This window comes from Serinus canaria, chromosome 3, assembly GCF_022539315.1.
Source record: "Serinus canaria isolate serCan28SL12 chromosome 3, serCan2020, whole genome shotgun sequence".
Classification (NCBI taxonomy): Eukaryota; Metazoa; Chordata; class Aves; order Passeriformes; family Fringillidae; genus Serinus; species Serinus canaria.
This window is the reverse complement of record NC_066316.1, coordinates 83,644,037-83,659,482: the sequence shown is the minus strand read 5'-3', so window position 1 is coordinate 83,659,482 and position 15,446 is coordinate 83,644,037. Positions and strand designations below refer to the sequence as shown.

General features: G+C 35.2%; 1 protein-coding gene across 1 annotated transcript in view; it reads left to right on the top strand.

Annotated features, from left to right (window-relative positions):
• The window catches only part of RIMS1 (regulating synaptic membrane exocytosis 1), a 306,280-nt gene that overhangs the window by 175,314 nt on the left and 115,520 nt on the right, over positions 1–15,446 (top strand). The window contains exons 5-9 of the mRNA XM_050972851.1: positions 4,581–4,648; positions 5,398–5,508; positions 7,498–7,597; positions 9,002–9,125; positions 15,049–15,095. Of these exons, the coding sequence (XP_050828808.1) occupies positions 4,581–4,648; positions 5,398–5,508; positions 7,498–7,597; positions 9,002–9,125; positions 15,049–15,095 (450 nt within the window). The remainder of the gene's footprint in view (positions 1–4,580; positions 4,649–5,397; positions 5,509–7,497; positions 7,598–9,001; positions 9,126–15,048; positions 15,096–15,446) is intronic.

Below are 15,446 nucleotides of genomic sequence, written 5' to 3'. Positions count from 1 at the left end.
TGCCCAGCAAGATCACAGAGCAGATCATCCTGGAAACTGTGCTAAGGAAACTGGAAAACAAGGAGGTGATTGGTGGCAGCCGACAGGGCTTCAGTAAAGGTAAATAGTGTGTGACCAAATTAGTTGCCTTCTACAATGAGGTTACAGCATAAAGGAAGAGGGACAACAGCTACCTGGACTTGTGCAAGGAGTTTGACACTGTCATGTATGGCATCCTTGCCTCTAAACTGGAGAGAGGTGGATGAGATCAATGGACCCCAAGGACCGACTGGGTAGAGAATGGATTGAAAGCAGCCCTGAGGAGAAGGACTTGGGAGGTGTTGGTGAATGAAAAGCTCAATGTGAGCTGGCAGCTTGTAGCCTGGAAAGCCAGATAGATCCTGGACTGCCTCAAAAGCAGCATGGGCAGCAGGTTGAGGGAGGTGATTCTGTCCCTCTACTCCACTGTGGTGAGATATCACATGGGGTGCTGCAGCCAGGTATGGGCTCCTGGCATATGCAGGACATGGACCTGCTGGAGTGAGTCCAGAGAAGGCTGTGAAGATGGTCAGAGGATGGAAGAATGTCTCCTGTGAAGACAGGCTGAGAGAGTAGGGGTTGTTCATCCTGAAGAGGAGGCTCTGGCGAGACCTTCTAGCTCTTCACTACCTAAAGGAGGACTGCAACAAACTGCAGAAGAACTTTTTACAAGTGATTGTAGTGATGGGACACAGGAGAATGGCTTCAAACTGAAAAAGAGCGTATTTAGTAAGATCTTGACTGTGAATGTGGTGAGGAGCTGGAACAGGTTGCCCAGAGAGGTTGTGGATGCCCCATTCCTGGCAGTGTTCAAAGCCAGGTTGGATGGGGCTAGGAGCAACCTGGTCTAGTGGAAGATGTGGTTGGAATGATCTAAATGACCTTTAAGATCTCTTACCAACCCAAACCATTCTGTGATTCTATGGGTTAGAGAGACGTAGTCTGTCTATTCAGTTTGCAGAGTAATTTTAGATTTAGCCTCTGAGAAATATTTGTCTAAGTTTCTTAGTTATCTGATGGAACTGCTGTATTAATTAGCAGATACATGCTGCTAATGGTTAATTAAGTGCCTAACAGGCTGACTGACTCTTATAATTAGATTCTGTTTTTTGTCTTAAGTAACTCCTGCAAATCCTGCACATAGGGATTTGAGTAAATTGCTAAAGCACATTCTTTGCTGATTATCAGTAGTCTCTGAATATGGTCTGGATGGATTTGGGAAAACATCTTGGAGTATTTTGTCCACAGGATTCAAAACTCTTTGGATATCAGCATGACTGTTCATACTCAATAACAGACCCTCTCATATTTTGTGCTTGTTTTGGCTTTGTGTGAGGGACAAGGCTGTTTTTTCCAGAACTTCTCAGCTTTTCAGGATCTCACTTGAAATCACAGTACCCCAGCTTTTGGTGTGGAGTGTGCTGCTGAAGACAATGTATTTTTGAGAAAATGGATTTTTGGTGGTATGAGTTACCTTCCCTTTATTTTGAAAGCACACATATTGTGGATATAAAAACAATGAGAATTTATTAAGAGTTTTACTCCTCATCTTGAATTTTGATGGAAGGCTGCAAAAGACTTGTGGAAAAAACTCAACATATTTGTGTCTTGTGAGTTATTATTGCATCCATGCACATCCAAGAGTAAAGTAATTGAGCGGCAGCATGTTAATAGGGAAAGCATTTCCTTGCTGTTAGGATACAATTTTGAATTAATCCCTTAGGAATCAAGGTTTTACAAATATTTACAAATACTCCGTTTTAATCAGTTGATCTTAAGGAAATCAAGCATTAAAACCGTAAATTTAATAATATTAAATTTTAATAATATGTTTAGAAATACATCAGTAATGTACAAAAAATAATGATATAGTGTATATGTATTTTCTTGGGAACATAATCTTTTTAAGTTGTTCATGTTTTAAAGAATGATTTAAAAAGTATTTAAAAGCAGTTTAAGCCTATAAAGCTATTATTTGCTCTTTATAAAAGTAGTTTTTTCCTCTCTTTAATATCTTAAAATTTCTAATGACTTTTACCAATGGAGAGTGTTCTCTGTGTATAGGGATTTTTGTTTTCATTTTGGGTGGGTTTTTTTTGGACAAAACCTGAAATTTTGAAGCTATGCTCTTAGTAAGTTTTTGCATGTTACTTGCCTATTCCCAGATCTCCATAATGCTGCTGCTGTGAAGTTCTGGAGTGTAGCTGTGCAAGAATAGCATAAATAGGCATCAGGCAAAAAAGCAGCAATGGCATAGTATGACCAAGGAGAAATTATTTTCAAAGATATAATAGAGTACTGAACTGCAGATGTCCCAGTATCAATGTTGCTGGCATAAAATATTTTTAATGCCCATTTGGGCATTTTTTTTCATTTCTGTCCTAACTTTTATGTTCTATTTGATGAGTGTTTATGAATAGATTAACTGACATTTTCCATAGTATAATCTTTTTTATAGTTTTAAATTGCCCAGAAGTCTGTGTGCCAGTGGTCTGTATCATACTGAATTTTAATGGAAATCTTAAAACTGAGGCATTTTTAAAGAATATGTACTCTCCTCTCCCCAATTCACATATTCTTGCAGCTTTTAAAGTATTCACCAAAAGGTAGACTTACCACTTTCAGTGACATTCAGTCAAGATGTTTGATTTGATAGCTACCTTTATAGCTTCTGAGCATATATTTCATCTTCCAGCTCAGTAGAGCTGCATTTGCAGTGCAGATCCTGCTTTCAGCTTTTGAGAGCAGAGGGTGAGAGAATTGGTGCTGTGGCCAGCTTCTGCACACAGAGGTGGGGAAAGGGACAGACACCTAAAGGTATAGATGTGGGAAGGAGGGTGCAGGAATGTAGCTTAGCATCAAAGGATTTGAGGTTAAAGAGGGATTAAAATACAGAACCTTAAGGAAGGACACTAATGCCAGAAGCAGAAGCAGGAGAATGACAGAAGAAAATGGGCAGGGAAGAAAAGGCAGCAAAGGGTAGGTAGATGGTGAGAATAGGAAAACCAACAGGTTAGACAAGACAAAAAATGCATGAGAAGATGTGGCTACAGCAGGGACTTGATGCAGAAAGATTCTAGGTGCATGAATTAAATGATCATGGGTCTGCAGTTACCAGGAGGAAGACCAGCAAGTAAACTAAGACCAAGAAGCTGAATCTGGGAAGGAAGACAGGAAAAGAAAGCAGGGAAAATGGGGATGAGCAGAAGTGTGTTTGAGGACTTGGATACATTCATCTGCATGTTGGAGCTGACATTTATTCCCTCCTGAACACTTCTCTATTGCTAAGCAAATAACTTTAAAACAAGAAGACAAAGTGTGTTGAGTTCAGGGTGTGACAGGCCAGCCCACCCAGGAGGCTGTTGATTTTTGGTGTTGAGTCCATTACTGAAACTTGGGGAGCTCTGTACCATAGATTTGAGCTTGCTGCCAGCATTGCAGGTGTCAGTGTAGTTTGTGGGTTTGTTGTTCTTGTAATTTTGAAGTTTATAAAGGCACGAGGAAGGATCTTAAAAATAAAACTGAAAGATATTTCATGTGATTTAATGTGTTTTCCAAACCTGCAGAATTGCAGTAGCTAATGAAACCACAAACTGCCTCATGCAGTTATGTATATGATAGTAATTTGCTGTTTAAAAATAAACTTGGGCACATGATCATGTAGATGGTAAGCTATTAAAGGTAGTATGAGTTATAGAGAATGTTGTATTTCATAATTGGCATCTAAGTATTTGTAGAGGGAAAGAATAAAAAATCTCTGCATGTAAAGGTATCTTCTTCTCCCTTGCATGCTTTGTTTGGGCTTCTGTTAGATCACTACTCTTACTAGAACACAGACATCTAACAATAGTTACAGAGATCTGTTTTATAAAGTAAGATACTGAAGCTATATTGCCAAAAGTGCCCTCCTTGTCCTGATAGGCTGATGGCTTCCAGACCACTGTAATTCATGGTCTTTTTCTGGAGGTACACAGCATATAAGTTTGTCCCAAGTGAAAGAGAAGATTTCAGCCTCGTACCTGCTGTTGGTACTATTTGCTGTATTTGTGTGGCTGTTCCCTCTGGCACTCTATTTCCTGCTCCTGTGCCTTTCCCTCTGTACAGTACCTGTTGTCACAGCATTGACCTCTGCAGATTCTAGAGTGTGGTTGACTGTTCTGTCCTTAAGTATAGCTAAGTGCCCATTTTGTGGAGTATTCCCTCTCGTGTCATCATTAGCTGTAGTCCTGTGTGTTTATTATGGAGATGGTGGGGAGGAGGAGGGATGTGAATGTGATGCTTTGGGGTTCATTCTTGGACAGAGCAAAGGTAAAAATAGACAGTGTGCACAACCAATTCTAAGGTGCAATTCATGAAAAAGCAGACATCCAAATAGATGCATTATTTTATATTAATACACTATATTGTTTTCAAATTGATACATTGATTTGAATCATCATTAAAGTTTTGTATTTGCTTCATCAAACGATTGCACTTTAAAATTCATGCATGCAGAAGTAATCATTCATACATCTTTCTCTGTTTGAGAGATTACACATTTCTTTCTATTCCTATTCTTCCAGGTGACTTGGATTATTACTGGCTGGATCCTGCCACGTGGCACAGCAGGGAGACGTCCCCTATTAGTTCGGTAAGAAATAGAAAAATAGGGATTCATAAGTATAAATGAAAATGTTTGCTAATTATGTAAGTTCAGCATAGATATTTGACTGTAAAAAAATATTCTACATAAATCATATGAAAATTTGTTTTAGACTACCTAGGAAATGGAAATCAGAAAGAAAGTTTTATTAAAATGCATATTTGTAAAATTGCCTGAATGCTAACCTGACTTTAATCCTTTTATAGACATGGCACTTAATTTCACTATGAACTAAAAAAAAAAAAAGCAGTTGTGAATGTGATGCTGCTCTGGGAAAGATTAGTGATTTTTTTTTAAGACTTGGAGTTGGAAAGCATAATTTTGATTTTATTATATATTGAACATTCATATGGTAGACCTGCATAACATGTCTTATTCTAAAGAACAGAATTTCTGTATGGGCTTTTCAGAGCCGTGTAATTTAAAAAGAAAAATTTAATTTTATTATCTAAGATGTGTTAAAATGTTTATTTGCGCTGAAGTTTGAACTGGATTGTAGTTCTATCTGTAGACTTAGTGCAGAGATTTTCTTCCAAGAGGCATAAATGTTTAATGTAGCCAGGGTCCAACAGATATAGAAAACTCAGGTGCATTATGTAACGCATGTGAAGGATGTTTGTGTCTACTGTGACATGATGATACAGTAATTTTATTGGTTTATACATGTGCATCTAAATACTGGAGGATGTTCACACTTTTTAAATTCCAACTCAGTTTAATTGCTTGTTTTTTAACAGCATCCCGTAACGTGGCAGCCTTCCAAAGAGGGAGATCGCTTAATTGGGCGTGTTATTCTTAACAAGAGAACAACCATGCCTAAAGAATCAGGTGCATTACTGGGGCTAAAAGTAAGTATTAAGTATTATGTACTAAATGGAAAGAAGTTCCACTGACCTTAGACATACAGGTGTAACACATTAAATCAGAGGACTCTCAAATCAAATGGTCTTTTGACAAAAAATGAATTCCCCTCTTTCCCTAAATTTTGAAAGGCATGCAGATAAATTATGACTGTATAGAAGTAAATACATTTACTCCTTCTATACAGTCTTCAGTTGCCCATGACAAAGGGGCTGAACCACTTTGATTAAAAAGGAGGTATGTTTATTTTCAGTTTCCTGTCTGCAAGATAAAAAAGTACACATGGCAATGCATTAATGGAGTCCTGCCATTTCTAGTTCTGCTGTTTGCAATTTAGTCAAGTAATTCATCTTATAATCAACATACATAAATGTCATCTGGATGCAAATACTTACAAGATCAGTGTTTAAAAGCCACACAGCCATTTGGAAACAGAAATTTTGTAGAGAAAACCCAAATATTTACACAAAAATCCTCTTGAATCATAGTAGAGGTTGTATTCAATTTAATTCCAGTTAATGTAGCGCCCCAAAATGGAGATATTGGCAACACTGGCCAATTGATTTAAATCCCTAATTTACATTTTTAGCAGACTTTTAGATTCATGTGCCTAAATTGCCAGAATACTTAAAAAAGAGTTCTGTTTCTGAAGCTACTACCAGTTCAAGCATTTCTCTCTTTCTGTATATTTTTAAATCTATGGAGCAACAAAGAGGACTGATAGAATTTAATTTGGGTGTTTTTCCCTCTACACTGAGAACAGCAGAAAGAATGCAGGATCTTAAATATTCCCACCCTAAAGTGTGATAGTGTGGCATGGTAATACAAAAGATAAAAACAGCTTCACTCTACTAAAAGTTTAGTAGTCTATAGCACAAAGCTCATCTTTGCTGCCAGCAAACAATTCTCTTTGAATAGGTGAGAAAAAAAGGTTGGGCCAAGTAGGAAATGTAGATTGTAGAGTTGTAGAGTTGTTTCTCTTTGATTTTTCAAATCAAAAGTATATTGTGGAGTTTTTCTCTTTGATTTTTCAAGCTTCAGTTGTACGTGATGTGGACTAAGGCCCTCACTGATAATTTTTACACGCTATCATGTGAAAATATTGTTGGCAGATAGGCTTCTGGATACTTTTTTAATATTAAAGCTCCTGCTAGTTGTTGTGATTGCAACATGGGGAACTAATAGCTAATGAACCATCATTCTGCTCTTTCATTTTGTTATAAAACTCCTCTGGGATCTTCCTGACCAAAAATAAACCAGAACAAAAAACCCCTCACCTGGCTGAAGAGAGTAAGATAGTTAAAGTGATACCAAGTCAGCAAGACTACATTTTCTTTGTATTTTATTTAAAATCTGGCCACTTGAGGGCACTTGGTTTTTTATGATGTTCCTGATCTCTGTATCCTGTAGTCATCTTCAAAAACAGATCTTCAGTTTCAGTTTCTCCTCTGTTCTGCAAAAGCCAGAAGTTGCTGGTTTGTCCTGTCGTGTTCTTGGATGAGAGTGCCTATGTTTTAGCATCATCAACACTCTTGTGAACTTGTTGCCCATATTTAATAGTAGGGTATTTGCTAAATTTTCAATTGATGTACCAATTTTGGGATTTCATACACTTGAAATGATGTGTGCTTGCAATTTAAATTTGAGTACATGATGGACAATTATTTGTAAAAAGTACATTTGCCTGGTTATTTATTAAGAAGTGTTCTTTCTGCAACAAATGTAGGTACTTAGCAAAATGGATAAGATTGATTAGTCAAACACAGTAAAAGGAATATAAATTTTATTCATTCTGTGCCAGCTTTACTTATTTTTGTCTTTAAGCCTCTCTAAAACCCAAATTGACCATAGGTTTGCCTATGAACCTTTCAGGTGTAATTTAAAAAAATAATGTGAAAACTGATTAGTCTATATATTTGTGCTTTATGTGACATCTGGTTGGTGGCTTGGACACTCACAAATTTGTGATTAACTAGGTTGTTGGAGGAAAAATGACAGAGTTAGGACGACTCGGTGCCTTCATTACCAAAGTGAAGAAAGGTAGCTTGGCTGATGTGGTGGGGCATCTCAGAGCAGGTAAATCAATCAGTTACATGTAAAATATCCTGTATTTTAGTAATTGCCTATTGCATGCAGCCTTTAATTTATGCAAACATTTGCTATGTGTCATGGTAATATTTTTTAAATACAGAACAATACTGTAATGTTGTTATGAAATGCCACGGTTGCCAACATTTCTAATTTACTATGAACACCAATTGCTTGGATGTATGAGCAAAACAAAAGACACACCTGAGGAATGCTGGTAAGAGGACTGAGTGACACTGGTAAATTTTTGTTTGCTACCTCAGGAGCTGCTTATTACACTCCACAGAAGCTATGCAAACATTTTTTTAAAACTGATTGTGGCAAACAAAATTCATATCACTGAAGGATGACACACTGCATACACAGTGGAATTTATTAGTGCTCCTTTCAGTGTTAACTGTTACAAATGAAAATGGAAAAGAAGCCAAAAAAATGGTCCTAAAATATTTCATTTCTATTAGATGTATCTATTGCACTTACAAATAAATGGCTGTGCTGATGGCACTTTTCAAGCCTCTAAATGAAGTGAGAATTATGCACAGCATTTGGTTTACAGAGTCACTTTTTAATGGTTTGTATTTTTACATAGCTCTAAGCAACTACTTTCCAGATGTTGTCTTAGCAAACAAAGTACCTGTGTAGTGTCTTAAGAACCCAGAGGCTCCAGTGCCAATGTGGATGGCTTCAGGATAATTGTGTGAAGCAGACATTAATACAGAAATAGAAAGGATGATGAGTCTCTAACAATGACTAACTTTTTTGGCATTTTTATTTTTTTGTTTCTTACTAAATCAGCAGTTGTTTATAGATTTTAAATGGAGATTATAATTACAGGAAATAAATTTGTCTCCTCTAATCTTAAACCATTTGGGCTGAAATCCTAATTTCCTATTTCTAGTCTAGTTATTTTTGGGTTTTTTTTTAATGAAAGCTATTTTTAATTTCTAAAACTAGTTTTAGAGCCAAAATTATTTCCTAGGAAAAATATATTGTTTTGCATGTTTCCAATGAGTGAAAGTCCGTTCATCCTATTGCATGGGACCAGAGCACACAAAAAAGGCATGGATGAGTCCTTGCAGTTAGAAAAAACACTTTTTTCGTTATAAAAAGCATCCAAAATTTGGGTAGTTGATAAAAAATTGAGTAATTGTACAAACTTCATAAATTTTAATAATTGCAAATATGAAGTCTTTCATGAGGAACAGAACATCCTTCTGCAAGAGTTAAGCACTGGGAGCCAACCAGCTAAAAAGCACCTTGGCAGCAAAGTGTCTCAAGGTTTCTGTACAGCTCTTTCATGATTTTAAATTATTTTTATGTTTACTTGAAAATATAGATTTCATTCTTTGTAAAAGGATATGAAAGTGAGATAAACTTCTCTTTAAATTCAAGGGGATGAAGTTCTAGAATGGAATGGTAAACCCTTGCCTGGAGCTACAAATGAAGAAGTTTACAACATTATTTTAGAATCAAAATCAGAACCTCAAGTTGAAATCATTGTTTCAAGGCCTATTGGGTAAGGCTAAAGACTTGCTCCTTTAGCATAGTAATCACTTCTGTTAATAGGAATCTTAAAGGGATTATTTGTGAGTTAAGTTTTTTTTTTTTCCTTAATAATGGGATACAATTCTCCTTCTGTTACTGACATTCTGTATAGTCTGTTTTCTTCACTACCATTTACAGTCTTGTGCCTTTGCAGTGACATATAAGCATAAATATTGTTTTCTACGGAGTTTTGCCAAGTGGCAAAGGAAAATTGGTGGATTAGGTACACCTGTGCATGATAAACTTTTGGTTTCCAGGCTTTGAGTCTACTAGATCAGAATAACTTACAAAGTTCTACATGAGGGAAGCAGTGCAGGATTCTAGTAAGCCAATACTAGTAGGATTCTAAACAGGCCTTCTTTAAATAGCTAAAAGGAAACACAAAACTCCTAATTGAAAAGGCTTAAATGTTTGTTGTACCCTTAAATGTTTGTTGTCCAAGTCAAACATGGAAGCAAAAGATTCAATCAAAAATTAGCATAAATGTGTTATGATTATAATCTCTATTTTTTTTATTATGAACCCAGGTTCGGAGTTTTGTGACAACAATTCTTCTATTCTCAGTTTCTCAAATACACCTTAGAAAGAAAATAATATCTGTTCAAATTGATAAAATTGGGGCAATTGGCCCTGCTTTAGTGAGAGTAGTTTTAGTGATATCAGGAATGTTTTGAGCTAGGTCTTACAAAATTGAATATGAATAATTTATTGTAAATTCACATTTACCTTGTGAAATAGAGTCACATGATTTACAATAAGAAGTGATTCTTTTGAATTTGCTCTTTTCATCTTAATTACAATTTGTGCTTGTCTCAAATATGATACTTTTACAGTTTTAGAAACAAAAACCTATTCATTTTATTTCTGACTAAAATATTCTTTTTATATTTTGATTAATGATTTTGTCTGTGCCCTGTGAGTGTAGCTATATTTGGCAAATAAATTTTGTCTTTTTAATGGCAATCTCTATTAAAAGTACTTAAAAATTGACATTATTAGGTAATTCCACCTATCAGTTTGACCTTCTAATGGAAAATGAAAGTATGATGCAATAATAGAGGCTGTTAAATGCTGTAATTACCATCCAGCTGAAGACTCTGGGGAAGTAGAAGCTTTATTTTACTTTTTTTGAGATAAATTAGGAGATACTCTTAAAAGAAAATTGCAAATTCAGTTGTAAAGCTTTGTTACTAAAAATAACATGCCTTAAGGAGATTTTAGGAAGTCTAGTTTTTATTTAAATCAGCAAAAAAAGAAATATGTTGATACTGGACATGACTTGTATTCCACATCTCAGTTGAAGAAAATGGAAATGCATTTGTACAACTGTAGAATTGATGTAAAAGGAAAGTGCTGGATTAACATTTTAAACAATGGACTTTAGACATATTTATTGCTGTCAATATTACAGATGTTGTGTGCTCTTAAACTTCTAAGATAACTTCAGTATTAAACTAAATATATTTTTTTTAGTTTACAAACTTGATAAATCCATTACTTAAGAAAAATTAATTACAAGGTGACTGCATTCCAGTGCCACATTCCTAAATAAAAACTGTAAAAATACCCTTTTTTGAACTTTGTTCAAAATCAAAGAATGTTCCTGAATCTGAATTTTACATTAGAATAGTGCACCCAGAAATAGTATCAGTAAAAAGTTTTTATTTGGATGACCCATACATATTTTTCAACATGTAGTCAAAAATAGATCACATTAGATTTTGCTTTTGTTTGGATATAAATTGAGTCTTATTGACATGGAGGTTTTTTGTATAATAGAACAGCATTTTTCTTGTAGAGTTATGTCTATTTGGATTTTTATTTTTTTTCTTTTGTTTGAGGGTCAGGTTGTTTTTTGGGGTCTTTATGATAACAAAAAAGATCTCTAGAGCACAGAATTTTAAAATTTAAAGACAGATCCTTTCTATCCTGCTGTAATGAGTCAAAGTCCAGTTGTTTTCTGTCAGATTGGGATTTACCTGTCTGTCATCTGAAAATAACCAAAAATTTCAGGCATTGTAGAACAGAGAAAATCATAATTGTAGTTATCAAAAGAAAGAGCATGCTGCACAGGATTTTCTTTTTTCCCATTTTTATTTTTTTCTTAATAATTATGATCTATGTAAATTGTCTTGCATAATGGAAAATTATTTGCTTGATTAACAGGTTGCTTTGATTTTGTCCCTGTCTCCACTTTTGTCTTGTTTTCCAAACTGTGTGATGGTTTCAGATTCCTGACAGGGAATTTTATTTCATCCCATCCAACACATCTAGTATGACAAACTTTGTTGGTTAGTTTTAGGTGCTGACTAAGCAAAATTGAAGTTTTTTGATACAACATTAAGTGATAATCCATTACAACAAAAAATTCCTGTGAGGGAATAAGTTCCCGAAAGACCTGAAAATGGTATTTCATCTACATAATTTAAGTGTTTTCATCTCTCAGTATTAATAATGCAAATAATGTACCAGTACTTTTAATGGCCTTGATTTAAAAATTCCTAGCATATTAGGTCTAAAAAGCCCAAATATGACACAGCTTGCCTTAAGTGAATAATGGAAGGACTGTAAGTCCACAAATGAGACTGCCCACAAATTAGACTGCCAGTTACAAAACTGCGGTCTAAACAATTTGTTCAGTCTTGTAAATTTGGATTTCTCTGTCTGCCAGCAAATGTAATTTTAAGTAATGGATAATTGTAGGATGTTTATTAGAGAAAAATGTGAAGCACATAACACTATTAGCAGCTGAAGGCATAACAAAAATAAACAGTATGACCGCAATAGTACTGTGGAAACTCCATAGAAACTAATTGACACTAATTCTAATGGCTGCAACACAAGGTAGATAAGAAACCTATAAAAAGTAGAAATAATGGGTTGGCTATCTCAATATGAGGGGAAGAATTACCTATGAATATGCATACAATGTGAGAGGTGGTTAACATAGGAGGGCACAGAAAATCCTCTGGCAGTATACTTTTCGGAGAAGAAGCGTGGCATGGTAGCTAACTCCCCATCTCTTGTGCGCTCTGTGGGATAGTGCAGGTAAAACAAATGTTTTATTCATTTGTCTCTGTTTTCTTTGTCAGATTCTATCTATCTTTGCCTAGATTTCCACAGATAAAACTGCCAAACTGTTGTTTCTGTGATATGATTCAGTTCCTCTGTGCAGGGTTGGTTACTGTGGGGTAGGTCCAGGCAAGGAAGTTGAACCTCCATCAAAAACCAGGCAGTGCTGGACTCCAGAGAGCTGCTCAAGTAATTAGTTCAAACTGCAGATTGATCTACAATTCCTGATGGCAAGGAATGGTTTTGGAAAGAGCAGGATGAGCACTGAGGAGAGATACTCAGGAATGCTTTAGAAGCTCTCTGGGGTGTACAGTGTGATACATCTGTTCCTAGAGCAACCTAAAAAGTGTGGGTTACAACCACATTTGAATTTGGTTCTTCTTCAGTGAGCAACCTCTTGACTAATTTCTCAGAGAAATTATAGCTGTTCTTGTGCAAAATAGTGATTCTCAAAAACCATATATCTGCACAGAGTAGTTTCAACCTCAGGTACAGTTTTGTTTCATTTTCATGCCTCATTGAGGCATGAAAGGATCAGACATAAGATAATTATATGTAATATGTAAGACCACACAAGGTAAAGATAAAAAGACAAAGTTCAAAGTTGGCACCTCTTTACTGGAGGTGTGTCTGACACTACTTTTCTCAAGTTCTCATTGCTCCAAAAGGGGAGTAAAATTCTGTTACTGTATTAGATAAGCAGTTGTGCAACTTTTCACTTTGTTTTTCAATGATTAGTCTAGTTTTGAATATTTTAAGTAATGAGCTTCTATTTCTTCTAAAGAGCTTTTTTGAAAATCATATATCAGAATCTTTTCTGCAGTGCAAAATTAAAAGCAGGCTGGATAAGACAAGTTTTCTTACCTGAAAAGTTTTAGTTTCCTTTTAGAATGTTCATTCTCTAATTAAAATGCCAACATTTAATCCTCCTTTAAACTGTGTGGATCTGTTTCTCATGTTGATTTATCATTAAATTTTTTTGTATTGGTTGTAATGGTGTGACAGTGCCTTAGCAGAAATATGAATCGGTTATTAAGTTATTAGTGTGTAATTAATATTTGAAGTTTATTTTTTGCCTTTTTTTCCTACTGTATCGTTGACAATACAAGAAAAAAAATCCAAACAGAATGAGTTTTAGTGTCTTTCTTTAATCACACTAGGACTATAGAACTTGGCACTGTGGCTGACACTTTCCATGTTGAAACAGTCCTTGCACATGTGAACCTTTCTTGACATCCTAAAAGTGATGGTATTACAAACAGTGCTGTATTGCAGAAGAGAGTGTTCATATTCTAGCACAAGAAAATATTGCACACTTAACATTGTATTGAAAAGAAAAATCTGTTTGATTATGGTAAGTAAGTAAATACTTCAGACTGATGAGAAATGCCCTGGAAAGTCTGACCTGAAAAAGAGAAAATGTTAAGAGGAAGAGTGCGCAGCAGCCCTGCTGTGCAACAGGTCATTAATCTTTTCATGTGTTTGTAGTGTACTACTGTGCCATGGCAAGAGTGACTAATTCAGCTATAATTCCATGAGTTTGAGGAAACCACATTATTCTTGACTCATGAAGTCAAGAAAAGGAGAAGCACATTCTTGTTTAGTGATGTGAAGTTTAAGCTGATTTGCGACATAAACACAGAGCTGAAATAGTCTATTTTAAAACACAGGCACCACAAGTTTAAATTACAGAACACAAAGAGCGTCTTTAAGGCTCAGTGATTGGGCACTGTTGCATTCTTTTTCTGATAAAAGTGTCTGTTTGTCTGTTTCTTTTTCATAAGTGACTTTTATATACCTAGGACTTTTATATACCTAGTTTTATTGAGTTCCAAGTCAGAAAGATTTCTGTGTTTCACTGAGCAGACTGCCTGAATACCTTTAAAATTCTCATCTATAGACTTAAAATTTTGTAAATGTTCTTCAGAAATGTTATTGCAGTTCCAAATTTGGATTAGTCTATGTGGATGAAAATACATTCAAGTAATTCACTGAAGAATTTTGTTTCCGTTTCCCTTTTCTGCTGCTTTGTTAAGATTTGTGCAATACTAGATGATTGTTGCTCTTGTAATGTATTTTCAGTGATGGCTGAGAATAGAAAGAGCCAGGAACTAGTATCCATTTTGGTGGAAGAATAAATTTATTGATGAGAAAACACTGATAGATGTGTGTGGACTTAATCAGTTTATCTTATATATGTATATGTGTTGGATATGTATGTGTTAAAAAATGTCCATACCCAGTTGTAATATAGTTTAATTTTCTTTTATCCTTTAGAGAAATGCATTATTCATTTGTTTGTTGAACATTGCTAATGATCTTTGTTTTCCTTTTTTATTATTGTAAGACGTTTTCATCAGTTTCATTCTCTGAACTCCTTGAGACGTTTATATAAAAATTACTAGTGAGTTAATCTTTGTCTTATCTTTTTGATTTTTGTTCCTCCAAAAAATAGTTGAACAACCATAGCTGTACTTCCTTTTGGCAAAGGAATTACAGCTACCTACTGTATATTTTTCTCTTCCTAAAATTTCTCTTTCTTTATTGTTCCAGTTGCAAAAGTACCCTGTAATCCATCCACAATGTTAACATTGTGGTGATCATATTGTTATATCTGTTAGTTCCTTAACCTGAACATAGTTTGTATTAGTGTGATTTTCATGAATGGTAGTGGAAAGTATGTCTTTAAATATTTCCTTTCTTTCCTTCTTTGTAACCTGTTAGAACAGAAACAGATCCATGTTGTTAAAACACCGTCGCAGTATTTGTCACAGCCAAAGGTTGTCTCTGTTGTTTCTAATTGCTGTATATTCACATTTTAGTGATATTCCACGGATTCCCGAGACTTCCCACCCCCCCTTAGAGTCTAGTGAGTACACATCTTGTTCTTTTCTTTAAGCATGATCTTGTACCCAGCAAAACTATGTCACCTATGAAATTTCTGAAGGATGATCTGTGGAAATTGCATTGGCTCTGAGGTTTTTGCAAGACAAAATTCAATGGGTTTTGGCCTTGTGTGTTAAATTTGAAGCAATATGAATTTTATTTAATGTATACAGATTTCAAATGCTAGCAGAACTCAGTTTTTTCATTCTATGTCTTGTGTTGTTAGCACCAAAATAATAATTTACTTCCCCTAACATAAGAGAGAAAATAGGTATAAGGGTCTGCCAAAGGTACAAAAGGTGTCAGGATTTCACCTCCTGCACCAAGCAAAGCC